The sequence below is a fragment of the Symsagittifera roscoffensis genome, chromosome 9, assembly GCF_963678635.1.
Source record: "Symsagittifera roscoffensis chromosome 9, txSymRosc1.1, whole genome shotgun sequence".
Taxonomy (NCBI): domain Eukaryota; kingdom Metazoa; phylum Xenacoelomorpha; order Acoela; family Convolutidae; genus Symsagittifera; species Symsagittifera roscoffensis.
The window spans coordinates 19153245-19175989 of NC_087070.1; the positions used below are offsets into that span (position 1 = coordinate 19153245).

The 22745-nt window shown below is 37.8% G+C and overlaps 2 protein-coding genes across 4 annotated transcripts in view; one reads left to right on the forward strand and one right to left on the reverse strand.

The window, feature by feature from the left end:
* LOC134853948 (armadillo-like helical domain-containing protein 3) overlaps positions 1-1661 on the reverse strand; it is a 35387-nt gene extending 33726 nt beyond the window's left edge. For both annotated transcript variants that reach the window (XM_063869960.1, XM_063869959.1), the window contains exons 1-4: positions 1591-1661; positions 1361-1483; positions 1213-1293; positions 1032-1142 (exon numbers count right to left, since the gene is read on the reverse strand). In XM_063869960.1, the coding sequence (XP_063726030.1) occupies positions 1032-1142; positions 1213-1293; positions 1361-1483; positions 1591-1656 (381 nt within the window). In that variant the 5' untranslated portion in view covers positions 1657-1661. The remainder of the gene's footprint in view (positions 1-1031; positions 1143-1212; positions 1294-1360; positions 1484-1590) is intronic.
* A 201-nt stretch (positions 1662-1862) lies between these two features.
* The window catches only part of LOC134853949 (uncharacterized), a 231074-nt gene continuing 210191 nt past the window's right edge, over positions 1863-22745 (forward strand). For both annotated transcript variants that reach the window (XM_063869963.1, XM_063869962.1), the window contains exon 1: positions 1863-1873. The gene's annotated coding sequence lies outside the window, so the exon portion shown is untranslated. The remainder of the gene's footprint in view (positions 1874-22745) is intronic.

Genomic DNA, 22745 nt, shown 5'->3' on the forward strand with positions numbered 1-22745 from the left:
TTTGGTTTATATCGTAGTCAAATCTTCTGATATCTGTCACGATATTTATTTCAAGACAGGGCTTGAGATGTAGCTACTGGTAGACAGTTGTAAACTCAGGTTGTTTTTGCTTCTTTTTGGACAGGTCTTGTTAGATGCAGTATAGGAATTTTGGTACTTAACAGGTCCTTGAAGATGTCATCGGCGTCTTCTCGTTGAACGTACGTTAAGCCAACAATATTTGGGATATCGCCAATTTTGATATGAGCGGATCTGTTGTTAGTGGTACAAGTTTTGATTTTCTCGGATGTCGCATTATGCTGTTGTTAATGACGTCGCATCACAAAATAACGAGAGATCTACGGGGGAGACCGGCGAATAAGTTGCAGACTTGCTTTTTGGGATCATGGAAACTGAGACCCGCGGTTGTTTCAAAGGAGACCAGAATTGTCCGAAGGATACCTGGGATAATTGGAACCAGGTCGCTTCTTGTTAGTCGGCTTCTCACGTTGGGATACCTGCTAAGGGCTCTGTCCAGTGAACTAGCTCCAATCGTAACAATTTCAGGGGCCACTACTGCTGCCCGTAATTCAAATTGTAGCTTAAACTATTTAATAATGAATTCTACGCGATTGTCTAAATACATTACGCGATTGTCTAAATACATACCGCACTCCATTAATTCAAATCGACAGAATTTGAAAAGTGAATAATGGCCATTATAATTGGTTGCCTGTCATTAAGCAAAACGGTCCAAGAACTCAAAAATTTCAATTATCCTCAATTTTTATTTTCAGTTTCGGCTACCTTGTACTTCAGCAATGTTGTACTTCGGCACATGGGATACTTTAAAGAAGAAGTTTGCAGTAAGATTTATGCACAGAGGGAATATAATCTTGTTTTTGTGAGGAAATTGAAGTCTTTACAAAACATTTATACTCTAAGATTAATAACTTAAAAAACGAAGTCCATAAACCTACCTTAAATGTAGGTTCTGATACACGTAAAAATGAGTAATAAGCTTTGATCTATATCAAAACTTGCAGACTTACTGGAATGACAATTTCGGCCGAGTCGAAGCCTATTAAAACATCCATCTGGTCATAAGCTGAATTGGCACCGCGCAATTTCTTGGTTATTTCTCGGACGAACACACTGAGAGTCTAAAAAATATAATTTTACGGAATGTGCATAAAACTTGAAACCTTCAATTTAAATTTAGCAAAAAAATACCTGCATAGAATTAATAATTCGTATAGGATTAGTTTCATCCAGAGACTCAACACAATGGTAAAATATACAATTGATTGTTTCCTGAAAAACAAACACTCTGTCAGTTAGAACGATTGAATTAAATTGTGGGACACAGCGGCAGCCTCACCTTCAATTCAAAAATATCATCGGTTGTCATTGCGCTTAGCTTATTCTCCAAATACTGTACATCAACACGCAAGAGAAAGAGCGTGTTCCAGAAATTTTGCGCTCCCTTTGAAGGATCCAGACCCTACGCAAACAAAATTTAAGACACTTGCTCTCGCGTGTGTAAAAACCATCATAATTAAATATATTTTTTAATTAAATACTATTGTAAAAAAATACAGCTCTACTCACTTTAAAAAACTCGTCGTATATTTTAGAAAACATCGAAACTTGTTGTATTGCCTTTGCAGCTACCATGATTATTACTAAAAAAGACATCGCCAACATTAAACATAAAAATCGAGTTTTACCTTGAATAGAAAACGACAGAAAACGCGTTTGAAACCACACAAGCCATGCTATAATTAAATTGCATTTCGTTTCACGACCAATTCAATTTTCTAGTGAACAGCCGGTTATTTTAATGCTTTACTTTTATTTTCTTTGTAACATTCGGTTGTCACACTTATTAAATAGTTTGCTTTCAGGTTAATGTTTCTCCGGAGTAGCCGTGGTTGCTCCGTGTAAATGTATAGACGTTATCATCAATTCAGAACGTCTTCATCTAGAAACCTGCTGATTGCAGACTCTCAAGTAAGAAATCTAATTTTCCCGAATTTCAACATTTTGTCTCTACCTGGAGCTCGGATTGGCAGTGTGATCGACTTCTTGCCGGAAAAGGGTAAATACGATCTAATTGTACTTTTCATTGGTGGTAACGACGCAACGTACCATCTTCTGTCTCCGAACAGGACATAGCCAACGAGATTTCAAAATTAGCAGACGAATTAGCCCCAAAAATCTTTATCCTTGGCATTCCACATCGCGGTGAGTACAGAAAGAGAGCATCAGACATGAACGGATTTCTGAGATTAAAAAAAAAGAAACTGGAAATACAGAGGTCTGTGCGACAAAACTTACTGCATATACCATCTTAAAGAAGACGAAGTCCATCTGAACAAAGAGGGTCTAGGAGGTATCCAGAGCATCCTGAAAAACAAGATTGTACTCGTGCAATAGAGAAGGTCACCTGGCAACATTTGAGTGTCGATTTCGGAATTGCAACTGCACCTATTAAGTAAGTTTTTCTCGTTGAATAGAAACTGTACTGCTGGTCTCCCCTCTCAGGAACCATAGGTTTACGTTTACATATCTGTTCCCAGCCTCAGAGTAGAAACAGTAAACCGCAGGACTCCCCTTTCGGGAACCATAGGTTTACCTATCTATTCTCCCAGTCGTTGTAATGGTCGATAAAGCGAAAGTTGCTACTCGTTCCCGAGTAACTTCGGCTTCCGATGAAGCCTGCAAAACATGTAAAGGACCAGTGCGTGCACGTGACCCACTTCTGATCTGTATAGCTTGCTCTTGCAAAATTCACCTAATCGAAAAATGTACCAATCTGAGTGCAACAGCAAGAGATGGAATAAATGAATTGAAGACAAATGTAATGCTATTGTGCAATGACTGTGTGGAGCAAAACAAACGCGATGAAATCAATTCTCTCATTGCAAAAATGGAGGTAAGTGAAACCAATCAAAGCCAAATTACGAATATCGAGAACGAAATTATTGAACTCAAAAATTCTCTTCTCGAAATCAAAACTGCAATGATCGATAAATCTGATCCACCTAAAACAATGCAAGTAAATCAACCAGCAGCAACCATTCGCAAAACACCTGAAGCAACAATGGTCCCTGCGGGAGTACGAGTGCGAGGAATGAAAGAATCAGACGACAGAGATCCTAGAAAGCGACAGAAACACGACCTTGCAGAAATCCAGCAGGTATTTGCCCACATTGAAGCTAACTGCAACATCAAAGATTTACTGAGACTTGGACCACGAAACGATACGAAAACCCGAACAATCCGAGTCAAAGTGTCCAATCCTTGGCAGCGCCGGCTTATTCTTTTTCGGCAAGCAAACTAAAAACGTACGACAAGCCAGTCTATCTCAGTCGTGAGCTATCACGAGAGGAAGCAACACTAGAAAATGAGGCGCTACAAAAACGTCACGAACTTATTAACGAAAAAATTGACAAAAAAGACCTCAGGATCCGCGATGGGAAACTGTTAATACGACAAGACAATAAATGGGTTGTCTATGAGGACCCAAAGGAGGCTAATGATTGACTAAACCACTACGCAACTGTTCTTTTATTCAATGTACGAAGCATTCTAGATTACAACAGAAGAGCTGACCTCTCAAATAGTCTACAAGTTAGTGATAACTATGATATAGTGTGCCTTACGGAAACCTGGCTCACCGAAAATTTAGACAATGCAGCGCTCTTTCTGCCGAAGTTTGATATACATAGAAGTGACCGTCCCAGTAAAAACGGTAATACTAAGCATGGAGGAGTTCTCATTGGAGTGAAAAAGAATATACCTTACACGAGAATCATGTTTGACTCACCAGACTGTGTAATCACTATACTTCACTTCAAAATTCCCTTGTTACTCTGCTGCATATATAGCGCATTGTCAAACAGTTCCTACTGCTGGTCAGCACTAAACTAATGATACTACTAAACCATATCAGATATGTGCAACAAGAAAACTCAGTTCGAAATGTGATATTATTAGGAGACGTTAATTTTGCACAAACTGACTGGTCTACACTGACATCCAGAGCTGAAAATGAACAGGTGGAATTGGATGCTCTGTGCAGCTTTAATTATGAACAAGGGATTAAAATCGACCATAGAAAATACTTATTGGACGTTATCTTATGCAATAATGGGGATATTCTTTCTGATGTTTGCATTGATAACTTTCTGAAAAGCCACTTCGCCAGCGATCACTTGCCTTACAAGGCAAGGATTCAATTTCAGTCTAACGAATCGTTCCGCCGCAAGAGACCACATGAAATTGAACTCGACTTTGCAAAGTTTGCTTATACCAAAGCCGACTGGAGAGCCATAAACGATCAAATAGCTGAGGAGCCTTTCATGCCATACTGCTACAGCAATGTCGATGTTATGGCTAGACTGTGGTACCAGTGGATTTATAGTATTCTAATAAAGCACATTCCCTTACAAACTAAACATCGGCTGTCCCTGGCGCCTTGGGTAACCCCCTCAACCTCTAATCTTATTAAAATCCGAGCTACATTAACTAATAAATATACTAAAAAGCCGAGCGAAGCTAACCTCAGGAAATTGGAAAATTCGCAAACAAACCTGGCCTATGCTCTTCTGATGGATCAGCAAAACCATGAGAGAAAACTTTTCAAAGAAGGGCGTTTCGATATCTGCGTAACGTTCGGCGTTCTACTACTGTGCCTAGTGATATGTATCTCGATCGTGAAAAAGCTCGCTCCGACCAAGATAAAGCTGAACTTTTTAACCGGTATTTCCGTTCCGTCTACAGCAACATTCCATATGACTCAAACCTAGACAGTGATAATACGACCCTCCTAAATCATTTTCATTTTAATATCATCGAAATAGAAGACATTTTAAAAAATCTTAACATAAACAAGTCAAAAAGACCTGATAGAATGGGAAACCTGCTCTTTAAACAGCTCTGGAGCTCCATCTCAAAATCATTAATGTTACTTTTCATTACGATTGCGAACAAGCAGCAATTCCCATCTACTTGGAAATTAAGTGAAATAGTGCCTATCTACAAGGAAAATAACGAACAGGTAGTCTCCAATTACAGGCCAATCAGTCTTCTGAATGCTACATCGAAGGTATTAGAAAAACTGATGTTTGAGAAAATGTACTCGAAGGTGCAAAAACTGCTGCATAACTCACAACACGGTTTCAGAACGAAATGCTCAACCATTAGTAACATCAGACTCTATCTCCACGAAATCTATCTAAAGTACGACAACAAGAATGTAAATAACCTTTCATCACTGTATCTCGATTTTGAAAAGGCGTTTGATAAAGTCAACCACCTGAAACTAATTGAAAAGCTTTCTCATACTGGCTTCAGTGGCGCGTGCCTTGGTCTACTGAAAAATTATCTTAGTGATAGATACCAGCAAGTGCGAATCGGGCATTGCATCTCAAAATTACTGCCAATAACAAGTGGGGTTCCGCAGGAATCAATACTTGGCCCACTCATGTTTATTTTGTACATAAATGATCTGCCAACGGTGGCCATGTCCAACTGCTTCGGCTATGCTGACGACTATAAAATTGTCTCAGATAACGCAATAACCCTGAATATCGACTCGAATAAAATTTGGAACTGGTGCTCCAGGAACCTTATGAGTTTGAACCTAAGTAAATGCAAAACCCTTCACTTTAAAAAACAGAATATACCAGGAACGGATCTTATGAAAGATCTTGGACTTATAGTCACAATCAACCTGTCTTGGACGGAACACGCTAAAACTAGATCCGCTAAATCGCTAAAAGCTTTCTTCTCTTTAAAAAGAAACCTAGCCAATAGCTCGACCATAAGCACTAAAAAGAATGCATAGAGAGGATATGTAGTGCCAATAATCAGCTATGCATCGTCTCTTTGGAAACCATCTAAGTCTGAACTGGCACTCATTGAGAAGGTTCAACGTCGAGCAAGTATCTGGATATTAGGCACAAACAACCTTTCATATAAATCGCGTCTTCAAAGACTTCACTTACTACCACTGTCCTTATATCATGAAATGCATGTAGTTTTACTTTTTGCTAGCATTATCAACTCGAAAACTGACATTGATTGGGAGAACTATGTACAGATTATTAATACAGGCATAACAAGATCACACGCAATACCCTTTTATACCAGCAAATGCTTCCGACTGAAACAATGCGAATCTGATTTTTGGCAACGAGCATGTTCACGTTCAAACATATTTAATAAACATCTCAACCAAGATGTCATCAAATCAACGCAATGCAAAGAAGAACTGTCAACTATCTACTGGCGCTACTTCACTGCGACATTCAACGAAAACCTCCCCTGCACCTGGAGATTATGCTGCGACTGCACAAACTGCATCAATTCTGCAAAACTGAATTTCTATGAGACTCAATAAACTAAAAGTGACAGGGAAGCAATTCCCCTGGAACTTATCCTAAATCCTTCATTATTATGTGTATTAATTTATTATTATTCGCCCAAATACTACAGAGACGGAGCGTAGAAAAATACCTATGGACGGCCGGCGTCAGTTACCTAAATTCTACTCGTTTTTCACCGTCTCGACCTAGCTAGTTGATTTTCTGGTCTGCTTAGGGCTAAGTAAAAAGTTACTACTTTCAGGCCATCAGTCAAACTACTACTTTTAATCAGCTTCCGTTTACATAGGAAGACAACTACAAAGCTGGGTCTTGGATCCACAGACTACGTGATTGCTATTAAAAACACGGCTCGAATATCCACCGCACAAACAATTACAGAGCTTGCACTGCAGAGGAATTGACAGAAATCCTGAAGATATTGACAAATATCAGCGCAATTGTATACTGTCAGAGAAACGGTACACCGGATATCAGGAACCAGCTATTCAGCTCGGGTATTCTTGTCATTCCTATTACGAAATGTCTCATTTCAAAGAGGAAGAGAAGAACGAATATCAGGCACTGCACCAGGAGTCCAGCTTGAGCTAAAGTCTTTGCGGATTGTGTTCGAACACCAAGACAACCTGCCAGCTGTTTTGTTCAAGCTTCGTTCAAACACGAAAAAGAAATCTCGATCGAGAAGGAGGGCGCAGAAAAAAAGACTGGCGGACAGAGGCAAGGAAACTGTTGGTCCGACTGACGAGGAGGCTTCAACGGCGAAAGTGAGTTTAACTTGTGTTATTTGTGTTGCTTTGCTTAACGTGAGGTTCATTCCATATATGTTAAATTTGTCAATGTCACCAACGTGTTAAATTTTTGAGAGTTTGTCTAGAAAACGACAATAATCTGATTTTTGGAGGTTCAGGGTACCGGAAAAAGGAGTGTTTTCGAACCAAGCGGTAAAGGAGTGTTTTCAGACTAAACTTCTAAGAACGGAGATAAACAAGACAAGGACAGATGAGAAAACGTTGAAGTCAAACTAGAAAAGGCGAGACGCGCAGTACAGAGGGGTGCAGATGAGAAATTTTGGCCTTCGTTAATTAAATACTTACAGGTTAGGGGACAAAGGCAAACAACAATAGTGAAAGAGACCCATCAGAAGAAGCTAATTCAATTATCAGAAAAGCAAGACCGACCTCCAGGGAAGCAAGGTGAGGGTTCGGTAGGAGCTCTTGATGATGTTGAATTACGAAATTGTGTACAACAAGTGTTGGCATTAGGGCGGAAACATCCCGTCAGGGATAAATTTAATGAAACACACTTTCTCGCCGACATTGACATCTTTCTATCGGATCTCAAAAATCGTAAAGTTCCCGGGGAGGCCATTTGTGAGATCGAAGCTCTGGCAAAAGCCTATGCTAAAAGGGTGAAACTAACACCATCTGACAAAGGCGTTGAGAAGGCCGAAAGTATCTGAAGAGTAATGGATTAGTTGCGGTACCGTATGACAAGGGCGTGGGTTTTTGTGTAATGAGGAAGGACACCTACGAGAGCAAGTTGATTTATATCAATTCAGCAAAATTAAAGGAATGCGATTTGAAAATAGAAAGAGACATCAATAAGCAGTTGTTGGCTATGAGGAAAAAAGACGAAATAAGTCAAAATCTCTACACAAGGATGAGGTCCACTGGGGGGCAGGCCGCCAGGCTTTATGGGTTGGCGAAAGTGCACAGAGTGAATACCCCAGGAAGACCGGTCCTCTCCTTGCCTGGTAGCTCTTATTATAACTTCAACAAGGTTCTTGCAAAATTTTTTGAGAAAATTGAGGGCGCAAACATCGAAACCCACCCACTAGATGCGAAAGAAATCTTAGAGAGCACTAATCTTGAGCCCAATGAAAATTTGATATCTCTAGATGTGAAGAGTTTGTATACAAATGTTCCACTGAAAGAAGCAATAGAAGCTCTGAGAAAAATGTATGAGCAAGATGAACCACCATCAATTGCAAGGAACACCATGAACAGACTGTTGAACACGGCAGTTAGTCAAGTCCATTTCAAGTGCAATGAAATATGGTACGTTAAGAAATATGGTTTGGCAATGGGGGCATCTCTTGTCGTTACTTTAGCAAATCTTTGGCTGAAGCAGTACGAAACTGCACTATCGAGGGATATTACCGAAAAGTTTTTGCCCGAGAAAGATCTTAACGGCATATGTCCCGATTGGAATAAGAAAGTCACGTACAGGTCAAAAGGTGTAGAATGTGAATGCTGTTTGAATTGGTATCATTAAAATGCGGTGATATATCAGATGATGAGTATCGAAATATAAGTGAAACCGTCTGGTACTATAGAAAATGCATCGCAATAAGAGAGAAAAATAAGTCAGTGCAGCAAGCTAAGTTATTCCTGCGTTACGTTGACGATATAGTGAGAACAGTGAAGGGTAATCCTGAAAAAGTGCTACGGGTTGCAAACTTTCTACATCCAAATTTACAGTTCACAAAAGAGACACCAAAAGTCAAACGAAATTTGGCATTTTTGGATTTAAAAATTTGTATTGACAAAAGCAGGAAAATTAACTGTGAGTGGTATCAATAACCAACAGATACAGGAACCATACTAAATTTTAGAAGCTGCGCCCCCTTCAGTACAAGAGAAGTGTCATTGAAGGAACTGTTCACCGGGTTTTCCGCAGTACGTCAACATGGCAAGAATAGGATAAAGCTATGAAAACCAACCGTGAGGCTATGATAAAGCTATGAAAACACCGGGTTTTCCGCAGTACGTCAACATGGCAAGAATAGGATAAAGCTATGAAAACCAACCGGAAAATTGGTCGTCGCGGGTTGCATCCCATGCCCTTGAAAAAGGAGGGCAAATCATCAGGGAGGGCAAAAACAAAAGTAACATGGCTGAGAAAAGAAAGCCCTGTGATTATAGCAGTAATTAACCACCCATCTTGATGGTCCAGTATAGGGGAATCACCGTCACACATTAGCAAAAAAAAGTGTGCGATATCATCAAGATAATATTCACGATGAGGAAAATTAAAACTTGTATGCCCTCTCTAAAGTCCTCCTTTTCCAGTGAACTGAAATCAAAAATGATGTACAGTCTTGAATGTTGTGGGTGCAAATTGTACGACATCTCACCGCAGGATTGAATAACACCGAAAAGAGGATAACCCAGTTGGACAGCATATAAGGCAGTGTGGTAGTGAGAGTGGTAAGTGTGAGTTTATATGGAAAAAATTCGACCAGGCGTCCAGCAGCATCAAGTTGCTAACATTGGAGGCGCTGCACATTAGAAAAGAGAGACCGGCAATTAACACGCGTGACGAGTTTAGAAGTAAGGAGCTGACACTAAGGCTATAGTTCCAGAATCGAAAAATTCTGGCTAAAACAAGAAAACATTTTGAAATAATTTACATGTTAGCATGGAAATTAGCGACAAAACGAAAATAAAAAACAAAAAAGTTGAAAACTCTCAGAAATTTGTGACAAAATGTTTAAAATTGTTACATAATAGTTGTTACATAATTTCAGTACTTATTGAAAAATTTTGATTGGTTGAGTTTTCTAAATTTTGAAATAATGATGTGTATGACATTTTTCATGATATTTGATCATTTTGTACAGATAGTTTAGAATTTTTAGAACCTAAAGATGCACAAAAATGTACGAAAACGTTTGTTTGAATGTACAATTTTAACGCATTCTCAAAATATCTTATTTTACTATGTTTTTGGTGACAGTTCTCTTTTAAATCCATTGGAGATGGATTGAACCTCTCCTCTTTCCAGCTATTCATTTTCTAAAATAGTATTCAAAGGTTTATGACATCAGAGTAGCTAAAAAGTCAGTTTATTACAGTCCTTCACCATATGATGGTCTCTGGGGGGCGGAGCCTCCGATTCCGTGCTTTCTGTAATAACGTCGTTATTACTCCCAGTTCGTGGCACGGAGGGTACTGCTCCTTCCTTCTTCCCCACTGAAGCCTCTTTTCAGTCTTTTGTCTCCAATTAGTTGTCTTATCGTGCGCGATCGTCACGATTCGAGGCTTCGTTTTTTTATATTGTTCTCGTCCGACTGTCTCTCACTAAATTGGTTGTTGTTGTGTTTTTTGTCACTTTTTAGTCTAATTGTTGTGATGAACTTATCAAATAGTTTTCCGATAACCTAAAACGATAACAACGAAGCAGCAAAGAGCACGTTTTGCAAGTGAACTGATCGGAAGCGAAAATGACCCCGTTCCATGTGGGAAAAAATCATGTGTGAACAATACTGTAGATGGTATCACTTCAGATGCGCGGGCACGAGCCAAGCAGCTGTGAATAATCTACCAATTGACGAAGCATTCATTTGCAGATTTGCCAATTGCACTCCTCCGGACTCACACAACAGATGCAGGACATGATGATTGACGACAACATGGGTCTGTCCTCTGGACTTACTCAAGCGATGGAGAGTATGCAGCTTGAAGACCCAATGGTATGGAACTATATATCTCTGCCTGTTTACAGCCCTACAAACCCAGAAGAAATAAAAACGCTGAATGGAAAAAGTTTAGATGGCGCTGAACTCGAGCATACATTTCATACATCTTCTGCCATGCAATGAAAACCAGCAAACAGAAGCCACTGGACCCGAAGCGCTTCTCTGCTCTCATCCATTCAGGTAAGAACAACACGGCCGTCAGTTCCCTTGATACGGTGAGCAAACCATTGCCGTTGTCGGATGAAGTTGTCAGCATCCTGAGAGAGAAGCATCCTAAGTCTGAACCCATTCAGCAAGGTAGTCTTCTCTATGGTCCGGTTGATGATCCTGTTCTGACCATTGCTAATGACATAACTGTCGAGAACATCAAAACTGCTGCCCTTCATGCCCGTGGAAGTGCTGGCCCTTCAGGTGTCGATGCTTTGAATGCACGACGTATGATCTGCTCCAACAACTTCCCCAAATCGCGCGAACTGTGCGATTGTCTTGTGAGGTTTTGTAGGCGGTTATTCACTGAGTGTGTCAACCCTGCTCCTATTGCGTCCTTTCATGCTTCCCGTGCTGTTGCTCTCGATAAGAATCCGGGAATCAGACCGGTGGGAATAGGAGACTTTTTCAGCTCTGTGATCATGAAATTGATGCCCGATGAGGCTAGAGAAGTCATGGGTCCCTTGCAAACATGTGCGGGTCATGCCGGTGGGATAGAGGCGACTGGCCATGCTATGCAGCAACTTTACGGGGACAAGGAGACAGAAGGTTGCCTCTTAATTGATGCTGAGAATGCGTTTAATGGCATGAACCGGAAAGTTGCGTTGAGAAATATCCAAGTGCTATGCCCAAAACTCTCTCCTTTCTCTAGCAACACTTAGAGAACACTCTCTATGATCTTCACTGGCAATGGAATTATCTCTTCCGAAGAAGGCACCACTCAAGGAGATAGCGCTGCAATGTGCATGTACGGGCTAGGAACTCTACCGCTGGTCAACATGCCTGCGGTTGGCATCCGCTGCTTTTACGCTGTTGATGGTGCTGGTGCTGGCGAGATGTCCCGGCTCCGCGAAAGGTGACATAGTCTTATTGTCAACGGTCCAAAATTTGGCTATTATCCGAATTCGGACAAGACGTAACTGGTTGTCAAAGAAGATCTACAAGAAGCAGCCAGCGCCCTCTTTAGTGACACCGGGGTCCGCATCTGCACCGGTCGGGAATATCTGGGAGCGTTCATTGGCGATGATCTTGGGAAACGCCAGTACCTTCAGAGTAAGTGCAAGAAATTCTCAGATATGGTAGATAAGATCTCTACTATTGCAGAAAGTGAACCACATGCGGCTTACTCTGGCTATGTTGTCAGCCTTCAAAGAAAGTGGGGTTACCTACTGCGTGTTCTGAACGCAGAAGATGCCACTTCTGACTCTCTCGAAAGTGCTGGTAACAAATAGTTTGTCACAAACTTGTTCAAAGGACCTGTGAGTACTGATATTCGGGATCTGACCTCACTCCCTGTCAGAATGGGTGGCATGGCTATTGAGAAGCCGAATAATGATGTTGCTCTCACATATCAGAAATCGGTTACTCTCAACAAAGTTCTTACCGAGCAAATCACGAAACAAGAAGTCAGCTTATCCTACGAGGAAGCCCAAATAAGCAAAGCTGACATCAGGAGGCAGAATAACGAAACACGTGAAAGAACCAAACTTGCCGCTCTGAAAAACTCAGGTACCGAGCTGCGTGCCATGGTGAAGTACACCAATGAAAAAGGAGCCAATCATTGGCTCACTAGTAGGCCCGACAAGGAGAAAGGCCTGACCCTCAGTCGCAGTGATTTCAGGGACGCGATTCGGATGAGATACGCCGTTCGTCTCGATAACCTCCCTGTTCAGCCGACTACACTTACAGTCACGCACTTCAGTGTTCCATTGGCGGTTTTGTGAGCAAACGTCACAATGATTAACCGGAAATAATAGTGGGGTTGGCCCGGCAAAATTGTGTTGATGTTAACTCCGAACCTGCGTTACTTCTTGTTCTTCAAGGTGATGAATCAGAGGAAACAACAGCGAAGGAGCCCGTCTCGAAGTTTCTGCTATGGGATTTTGGAGGTATGGACAGAGAGCACTTTTTGACGTGAGGATTTTCAACCCGCTCGCTCTCTCTCCAATACTGCTGCAAATCCGATAAACGTTTACAAGAAACATGAGCAAGAGAAGATCAACATGTACCGCTCACGTGTTATCGATACAGAGCAAGGCTCCTTCTCACCTCTGGTTTTAAGCTGTCTTGGAGGTGCTTCTCCGTTAACGAGATAAATTGATATCTTAGTTGTTTTATCTCATCTCCACAAAAAGAAGTTGCAGTCAATCGGATGCTAATAACTGGGTAAGAACAAGAATATCGTTTTCACTAATGTGAAGTGCGATTCTCTGCCTCCGCGGAACACATAAGCCAAAACATATTTCGACTACTGATCTCGACTTTAACTCAACACTCTTCAACTAACTGATAAACAATTCCATTTACTACACTCAAGAAAGTCTTTGAATCTATGCCTTTCACTCCTGAACCTGGAGCGGTAGATTTCATATTAGAGTTTTTAATCACTTTCATTTACTTATTCAATTATTTATATGTTTATTATGACGAGCAGAATTCAAGTCTTCCTCTCTCTTTTTAGTCAAAAATGGCCATTTCCCGCCTGTCTCAGAATTAGACTGTCTGCAATCAAATTTTCGAAAATTAAAGTTTTCAGAACATTCTAGCCTCCCTTTCAACCATACACGATCACTAAGGCCTCTAATGTCTTTTTCGTGCTGCGACGGAAGGTTCCGCTGTGCTAATTTGGGAGAGTGGCCCACTTCTTTTGATCGCTAACATGTTTGACCTCGAAACTAACCAAATTTTAACGATGAACTGAAATTGAGATTTATTAAAACGCCATGGAAGACATTATTTCTTTCAAGAAAATTATCGATAATCTATCGACGTCAACCAAGGAAGGAGGAAAATGTAAAAAAAATTGTCGATCTGGAAAAACTTAAAAAATCGGGTAACTTGAAAAATTCAGAGAGAAAAGTCGAAAATAAAAGAGAATGGAACAAAGACAACGTAACAAATACCAGGAAAAAAAAATCAGTTTAACCCACCAGGCCAAAACAATTAAAACAACCAAGAAATAAAGGACCAAGATCAAGAAAAAGTCGCACCAAGAAAACACCTAATTTTACCAAGAGAGGGCGAATGCTGCGGATTATGGCTGGAAGACTCAGTAGTCAACTTGAATAAATAGAGAGGAAATTTCAGAAAAGGTATTAGCGGTAGGATTTGGGGGCCACGAAATTTCTGGACTGGTGGAACGGTGGACTGGTGGAGCCTCGCATTTTTAAAATGGTAACTTTTTCGAGTGGAACCTGTGTGAATTAGAATTGAGTGTTTTTCAGACAAAATCGATGCAAATAACTCTGAGGATAGTTTAGAGAAACTAAATTATAGCTAAATCATGAATTTACGCCCCAAATAATCTCAATCTTCACAGTAACTCCTCTAAGGTTTTTTAGAAGAATTTTTAGTGCAAATGTACAGAAACTTAACAAGCAGTTTTTAAACTTGTTGATGCTGCTAGTTCGGATGGGTTGCATCCTTCTGATGCAGTTGTTGGATTTTTAGTTCAAACATTTAGAGATTCTCTTAAAGATTCTTCAAAAGTCCCAAATTCGTGTAAAATAACAACCCGACTCAGAATACAAGAACCTAATGAACTATCAAATTAAGATCCAAAAACCGCAGATAAGCTTCAGTTTTTTCAAAACAGTGCGAAATTTCTCAGAAAATGTTAATATTAGGTTTTTCTTCAGTTTAGACTAGGGCGTTTGAATTTGAACCTTTTAAAACAATTTTTGATGCCAAATAATAACTTCTGGTTTTTAACCGCTATATCTCAAATAGAAAAATCAGAAAATACCAAATAAGTTTCTGGGATATTTCAGCTCCCGAAAAAACTGAAAGAAGATGAGCCAACTGACTCAGTTTTAGTAAATACTTCGTTACTCAGACTGGTTGGGGATGTAAAAACTAATCCAGGCCTATACGAAACAATAGAAGCTGTCTACAAAATTTGCTTCAAGAAAGCAAAAAATCTGAAATTTCTTCATTTAAATGTTCAAAATGTAATTAGAAAACGCTTGCAGATAAACAATCTTGTTCGGGAGCTGGGTTAAAAAACGGTTTAAGATTTTCAAAAACATGGCTGGCAAAAATGAGGATGATTTGAATAGATGCGATTTAGAACCAAATACACACGAGATGTTTAGATTTGATAGAGAATCTTCAAAAAAACTAAAAGGTGGTGGTGTTTTGTAGTTTATGCGAATGAAATACCAATGCAATAAAAATGTATATGCGCACACTTTTGCGTCGATAAGTTCCTGAATTCCATAAACTAATCTTTGAAGATAATCCAAAACGTAAGTGGATTCCGCTTACAAAATATCCGTGGATTCCGCGTACAAAAATTTGTCAAGTAAAATTTGTTGGCACATTTTTTCTGTCGCTGTTTTCAAAACAAGCGAATATAGATAATTTCTGGTTTCCGGAAATGTAAACGAATTCCACAAAAAGAAAATGGAATTCGCATATTTGCGTGGAAACCGCAAACTGTAAGTGGATTCCAATTTTTGTTTAATACCGAACTTGCATACGAAAAATTGAAAGCTAGAGCTGGAATTCTCATCTTTAGCCATGCGGACTTTAAAAGCAAGCACAGCATATCGCCGCTTTGTCAGTTTTCGAGATTCCATTGATCCCAAACACTTGTCAGTATTTAGGATTGATGGGATTCCAAATAGTAGATTTGTATAAAAGAAATTCTTTATTTGGAGTCATTGGATTGAGAGTATCTAGAAACACAATGCACAGCATATCACCGAATTAGGTCAGTATTTGGGATTCCATCGAACTCAAACACTGATGACCATTTGAGATTCCATCAACCCCAAATATTGAAGCTAGGTGTTTGACAGGAATTGAGATCGAACAATGGGCATTTTAACAGTTAGCTGATCAACGTAGTAATTTAAAAAATTGAGGTTTAATTTGCTGGTGACCACTTGTTATTAAAACATATAACTTCAACGCTACTACATATATACATATATGTAAACGAAAAATGCAAACAAAATGCGGATTCCACTTACAATTTGCGGATTCCGCTTACAGTTGCGGATTCCGTAACAGCTCAATATAACTACACACATAACTTATTGTTTCTTTGTGGATTCCACGAATGGTTCTTGATTCCGCAAATACGGTTGCGAAATCCAGAAGTTCGCCTATTTTTGGAGCGCTCTTGAGCGCTACAGTTTTTTAGCTATTTGTTTGTGGAATCCGAAACAGTAAAGAAGATCAAAGAAAAATCTGCGAAATTGCAAATTCCGCGACAAATCTGACTTTTACCTTAAATGGAGTCCACTTGCAATGCATAGTATGCACTTTTTGGCCTCGTGTTGAAGAAGATATCATTTTTTTGATGACAAAAAATATAAGTCAACGCATTTTCTGATGCTAAGAAGATAATTCTCATGTGTAATTAATACATAAACTACTTGAACAAATCAGATCCAAACAATATTAAGTTTATCATTACACCATACAGACTAAAAGTTTTCTGTCCCAATGATGAGACGTGAGTTAGTGCTTCGGCAAAGACTAAGAAACTATTATGAAGCAAACGGAAGCAAAGTCACTATGAAACAAACGGAAACACTTTTTGTTTTGATACACTTTATAAAACGAACCTTGATATATCCAAAACTATATGTGGAAAGATGTTGCCAAAAATTATTCTTACTTTCAACAAAGATAAATACCCTAAAACAATTTTTTGTAAAATTTTTTCCGCTTTTCCTTGGTATCAGTTATACCCATGCGCAGACGCACAAAACATATTTTCACTGATGATATTTTTAATTTTAAATGCTCCTCGCCAACATGCGCCGAATATGCTGAAAACGCAATGGTTTGATTCAGAGTGCATTGAAGTTTCAAAGTTAAGTAAGAATTATTTTCAGTTTATTGAAATCAAAACACCGAAGCAAATTGGCAAAACTATTGTCTTTGCCGTGAACATTTGGCCAGCTTATCTCAAGATGAACAAGAAAAGCATTCGCTAAGTGTCTAGTCTCTACTGAACACAATTCTGCAAAAGTGGATTTTTATCAACCAGGTTTGTGGTTCCTGTTCAAGCAGCAGCAGAATTATAGCGAAACGTAACTCAATCAAGGAAATGATAACTCAGAATAGAAAAAAAGCAAATCATTTTAACTATGTATTTTCAAACTTAGGCAAGTTTTTTGGCTCTGTTAGTCATCAACATTATATTCCAGGTAAGTCTGAAATTCCACTCACACATTATTCTCAGCACATAACAGTGAAGCCATGCTACGATGTACTTCAAGAATTAAAGATCAGAAAAACTCTGGGACCTTCTACCGCAATAATCGACGGCCAATCAATAATTTTGACTCACTTTACTTTTGTTATTAATGTCTGCAGAGATGAGAAATCTTTTCATCTGAACAAAAGAAAGCAAAAATAACACCCTTGACAAAAAAATGACCCGTTGGATCCAAAATTTTATCGCCTCATGTCAATAACATGTCTTTTTTCCAAAATGTTTGAAAACTTCTTCATACTCAAACAGCAGAACATTTGAACAAACATCAAACAATGACTCTATTTTAGTTTGGATTTTGCAAAAATTTCCAGCACAAGATGCATTGATTTACGTTGAAGAAACTATTCGAAAAGAAATAGATTCTATAAAAAATTGTTAATGCAGCTTTATTTGTTCTTTCAAAGGCTTTTAATTCTAACTCACATAATATTTTAGAAGAAATTACACTGTATGGGATTTTCAATAAAAGCAAATGCATTTTTAGTGATTCCCTGAATTAAGGCCTTCAACTGGTAAATGCGATTGGAAATTTTTTGGACAGCACTCAGGTTAAAAGAAGTGTGTCACCAGGTACAGTACTAGGTCCACTGTTGTTCAATTTATCTATCAATGATATCCAAAAATGAATATGTCATGAATGTAATTTGGTGCAAAACGCAGACGAACGTTTGATATTTGCATCCGCTCTAACTTTAATTGATGCGTTGAATCAGTTACAAAGAGAATTGCTCGAACTCACTAAGTTGTTTACATTTCACTGAGTATTTGCCGAGAATCAGTTGAACTTGGATGCATCTAATTCAGAATTTCTAACTTTTGTCAAAACAATGGTAAACAAAATGTGAAAACTGATCGTTTTACTCAAATTGACCATACAGCGAAGAAAACTGAATGCAAAAAATTTAGGTCTGATTCTCAATTCTAATCTTTCATTTCAATCTCAAACAAAAAAATATATATTATGGAAATGGGCCCAAGCAATCAAAACGATAGATAGTATAGGACAACAACTTCCCACCTTATTTTTGCTTTATTGCTTAGTTTTAACTTATGTAGACTGTGCAGCAATGTTTTTGGAGCACATTAATGCAAGTTCAAGGATGTCCTTAGAAAAGCAGTCGAACTGGGCTTTTAAACGCACACTTTTCAGATCAAAATTTAATTTTTCTGCTGAACTACGGAAAAAAATTATTTATCGGAATTGAGAAAAGATTTGAGTTCAAATGTGTTACATTTTTATATCAGTATCTTACTAAAAAAAACAAGCTGTTACAAACGCACTGAGGCTACACACAGCGATAATTAACAAAAAAACCAAATAATATTTGATAACCATTGTTCAATTGCCTCTCTGCAAACTTTTTTTCATCAGATTTTTAAAAAAATGGAATTCGTTGCTCTGTAAATTATCACACCAACATTCAAGAAAACACGAAAGGAGTTCTACACCACTGAAATGAAATTTAATCCTATATGTACGCATACAAATACACGGCGTGAATTCCGTTTTTTTAGTTGATTTGCAATTATATGTTCAGTTTGACAATGTTTTATTAAATTTAACTGGTTAATGTTTAAGAGCATTATCAATGGCTTCATTGAGTGGAACATTTGTGTAAAGGTTTTCAACATTCAAGGATTTAATTTCCTCTTCAGAGTCTAATTTGGTATTCTCTATCATATCCCTAGCTGGTTCAGTGTTCGTCTCAAAATATGCACCTTCAATTTTATCAAAATTATATGCTAGTGCTATATTCAGTTTCTCAGAACTACCGAAGAGAGAGAGGGGACAGGTCATAGTGTTGTATCCTTTTTATGCACTTTGGCCAGTCATTAAATTGTTAACAAAAATAATTTGTAAGCAAAAATTTTCCTATTGCTTGTAAGATATTTATGTAGATTATTCACAGATTTCAGATCAATGCATGACGTTCGAAAAATGAAGGACTGTGTAATGAGTGGTATATTATTTTTTAAAATCTTTTTCCCTACGATAAGTCAGGTACCACAAAAAAATCACCGGTATGGGTCGTGTGATACACCATGTAAAGATCTTCTCATCGTGATTCAAACGAGATAAATATTTGAAAAAAAAAACGAGATAAGTCTCGAGAAAAAACCGGTTTGAAATTTTAGATGAGGTGGTCTAAATATAGTTTTAGAATAGTTAATTTTGATTTGGGAGTTTTTTTAGCGCAATTCGAGATCAAACACTTTTAAAAACTTGTAAGGTTACTGCCGAACAAAGGCAAATATTAAAATACCTTAAAACTTTTTGTTGTTCTTGTACTTCGTCTTGAAGCTTCGTCGGCAGAATTGTTATTTTTTCTTACCTGTCTGAAATTTAGTTTTTCTGTAGATTGTTCTCGAGCTGTGATGTTAATAATTAGCGCTACAAGCCATCGGTAAATTAAAGTAGTTCCTGGTTTCCAGACTAAAGTCTATTACTCTAGATTCTATCCTCATAGTTCTTTGCAACTTAGAGCGAGATTTGAGCAAATTTTTCTCTCAGCATTCTGATCAACATTATTACAGCCCAGTTAGTTCTTTTGATGATTGGTAGAATTAGTTATCAATGCTTACTCAGTTAGCAAAATTTAATTTTGAGCTCCAGCTTAATGTTAAGGTGACTTATGTGATCATTTATATCAAAAAGGCAAATATCTAACATAAGACGTCAGGCTGTCACGTCATACAACCTCTCCAGAAATTTTTTTTCAGGTGAAAGACGTTTTTATTTAGAGAAGTTAAAAATAAAACACGCAGGTAAACAATAATTTAGGATCAATTTTGATAGCTTTTTAACGTAAGATATTACTGTGTCGCTCTGACCAAAAGCTGAAAATTTTCGAAACAAGTTTATGAAAAGCATCTCAAAAAATATATATATTTAATCATTTTAAATAACAAGAAAAGTTATTGTTGAGCTACCCTGAGTCGAGGTGTGGCAAAAACAATTAATGATAAAATTGGGTTTTATGGATAATTCACAGGATGAAAACAGATTTGCTTAAGAAAGTGTATCAAATATAACTAAACTTGCTTCTCAAAAACTGTATTTTCCGAAAGATAGCTCAGATTTTTGTGCTGTTTTTGTCATGGCGTAACTGCGTCGTAACTTTTTTGGTTTGCATTATCGTAGTAATGTTTGATTACATAAATCAGATGGTGTTTCTTGTTTGCGGCTGTTATTTCAATTCTAATTTTTTTAAGGCGTTTCATTTGACTCAGTAGCTTCGTTTGTTAGAATAAATTTACGACAATTTAATTTTGGGTTGTTTTGTCGAAACTGTTTGAGTTTTTATTTTTCAACGAAGAAATCAAGTAGTATTTTGCAGCACATATTTATGGAAAAGTTTCTACGCTTTAAGAGGCGTTGAATTTGATTTTTCTAATGTCTTGTATTATCTTTCTGAAGGGCTGTTTTCGCCCTAATCGGGCCTTACTTTGGATTCGGACTTTGATGATTTGGATATCCACCTTTTGACAAAGTTTTTTGTCTGCCATCGCATACCATTTGCGCGGTTTCTAACATGTGAAAAAGAAGCTTTTTGTGGTTGTGGTTATGTAATTTATTTTTATTGATAGATTAAACGTCGGTTGGGAAGCTATTTGGCTTCAGAAGCGTCGAAAGTTTCCAGACGATTAAGATTCTCTGCGTCGTTCTTTTGAATTTAATTGTAATTTCCAGAAAAATTCTGAGTGTTAATGAAATTGTCAGCTTTCTTTGGCGCAAGCTTGTTTATTAGTCCTGAAGCGTGCATTGAGTTTTAGTGAAAAGCTCACAAACAATTATGATAATTTTTCTAGTGTTTGTATAAAGTTCGTTTTCCTTTATTTTTTTTAACATTAAGATATGAGTTTGATACCAGTGATGCAATTAGGGATGATTTGCTCCTCTCAGTCGCCAACGGGATGGGAATCTCGAATGCAATCGATTTGATCAAGTTAGTTGCTCTACTCTATAATATTGATTATTGGAAGTAGGTCAAAACCTAAATTAAATTTTTATAACTTCATTGTTTGATTCAAATGTTGTTTGAGATATCACAAGGCAATACTAGGGCCTGTTTTGCCACGATAGCGCATCTAGAGCTGTTCGACGAGGTAAAAATGATCAGAAAATCTGCAAAACTTTGATTGTCAGGCTATATCTAAAACCACAATTTACCCCATTTATCTTTTTTCTGCGGCCCTTAATAGGCACCTTTTTTTACCACAAGATATTTGTGGCGGCTCCATTATTCCTGATAAATCAGTGGCAACAAATTTGGTGCATTTGGTAAAAAAGGGCAGTCCGTTTATTTAGGAACCAAAAAATGATATTAAAACTGTACAAACGAGTATTTATTGACGCAAAAGAATCAATAGGCTACCCTGTAAGAACTAAAACACGTTTTAGCCCTTTGTTTTTAAAAAAATTCTTTTCTTTCGAAAATCGGGTTTTTTCCTTAGGTTTTCAGCCTTTCATTGGATTTTTTTTTATATTAACATCAATCCCAACGTTTCTCGTTGGTATGCCCAAGTGTAGCACTGTCTATTCAACCAATCTTTTTTCACCTTGTTTTTTAATCAAAACATCATTGCTGTTTTGTTTGTTTTTTTTCTGCTTACGGCGTCATCTGGCTTCATCAAATTCATTATAATATTCACAATCATTATACCAACCCTAATAACTGATACTGTGAAAAACTCTAGCAGGCGATGTTTCAGAGAGCTGAAAATTGTTGTCGCTTGCTCGTCAATCATTTATGAAAAATTAAATGTTTGTTTTTCGCAAATTGTCGGTGTTAATTTTAATAACTGAGAGTTTTCTCAATTCATTAAAGACACGTGTTGATTTTGGTAGCACTATTTGTAATATACCTAACGTATTTAGCTGTCTCTTTATTCAATTGAGGCTGGGCGGTAAATTAAAGAAAATTATGAAAAAAGGATTTTTTGAGATTAGGTTGAAGATTTACTTATTTTGTTGTGGTTTAGGTGTTGGCAGGTTAGTTCTTTTGATGATTGGTAGAATCCATTATCAATGCTTACTCTGTTAACATTTTATAAGCCTTAGCTCCAGCCTAATTTTAAGGTGAATTACGTAATTATTTTTATCAAACTGGCAAATAATTAGTTTCAGACTTTAGGCTGGTACGTACCACAATCTCTCAAGAAAATTTTTGTCAGGTGAATAACGTTTTCATCTGGAAAAAATTTTTAAAAAGCGAGCAAGTTAATGAAATTTACCGTAAATTTTGATAGTTATTCTTGCTTCTTATCATAAAATATCATATGTCTGTCACTCTGATGAAGGGTTCAAAATTTTTGAAGCAAGATTATGAAAAACATCTTGAATCAAACAAAAGTTCATCTTAATGCATCATAAGGTAAGTTATTGTTGAATTATCCGTGTAAATCATCTTTACCTCTAGATAGTATTGGAGGGAGGCTCCTTTATTTCTGT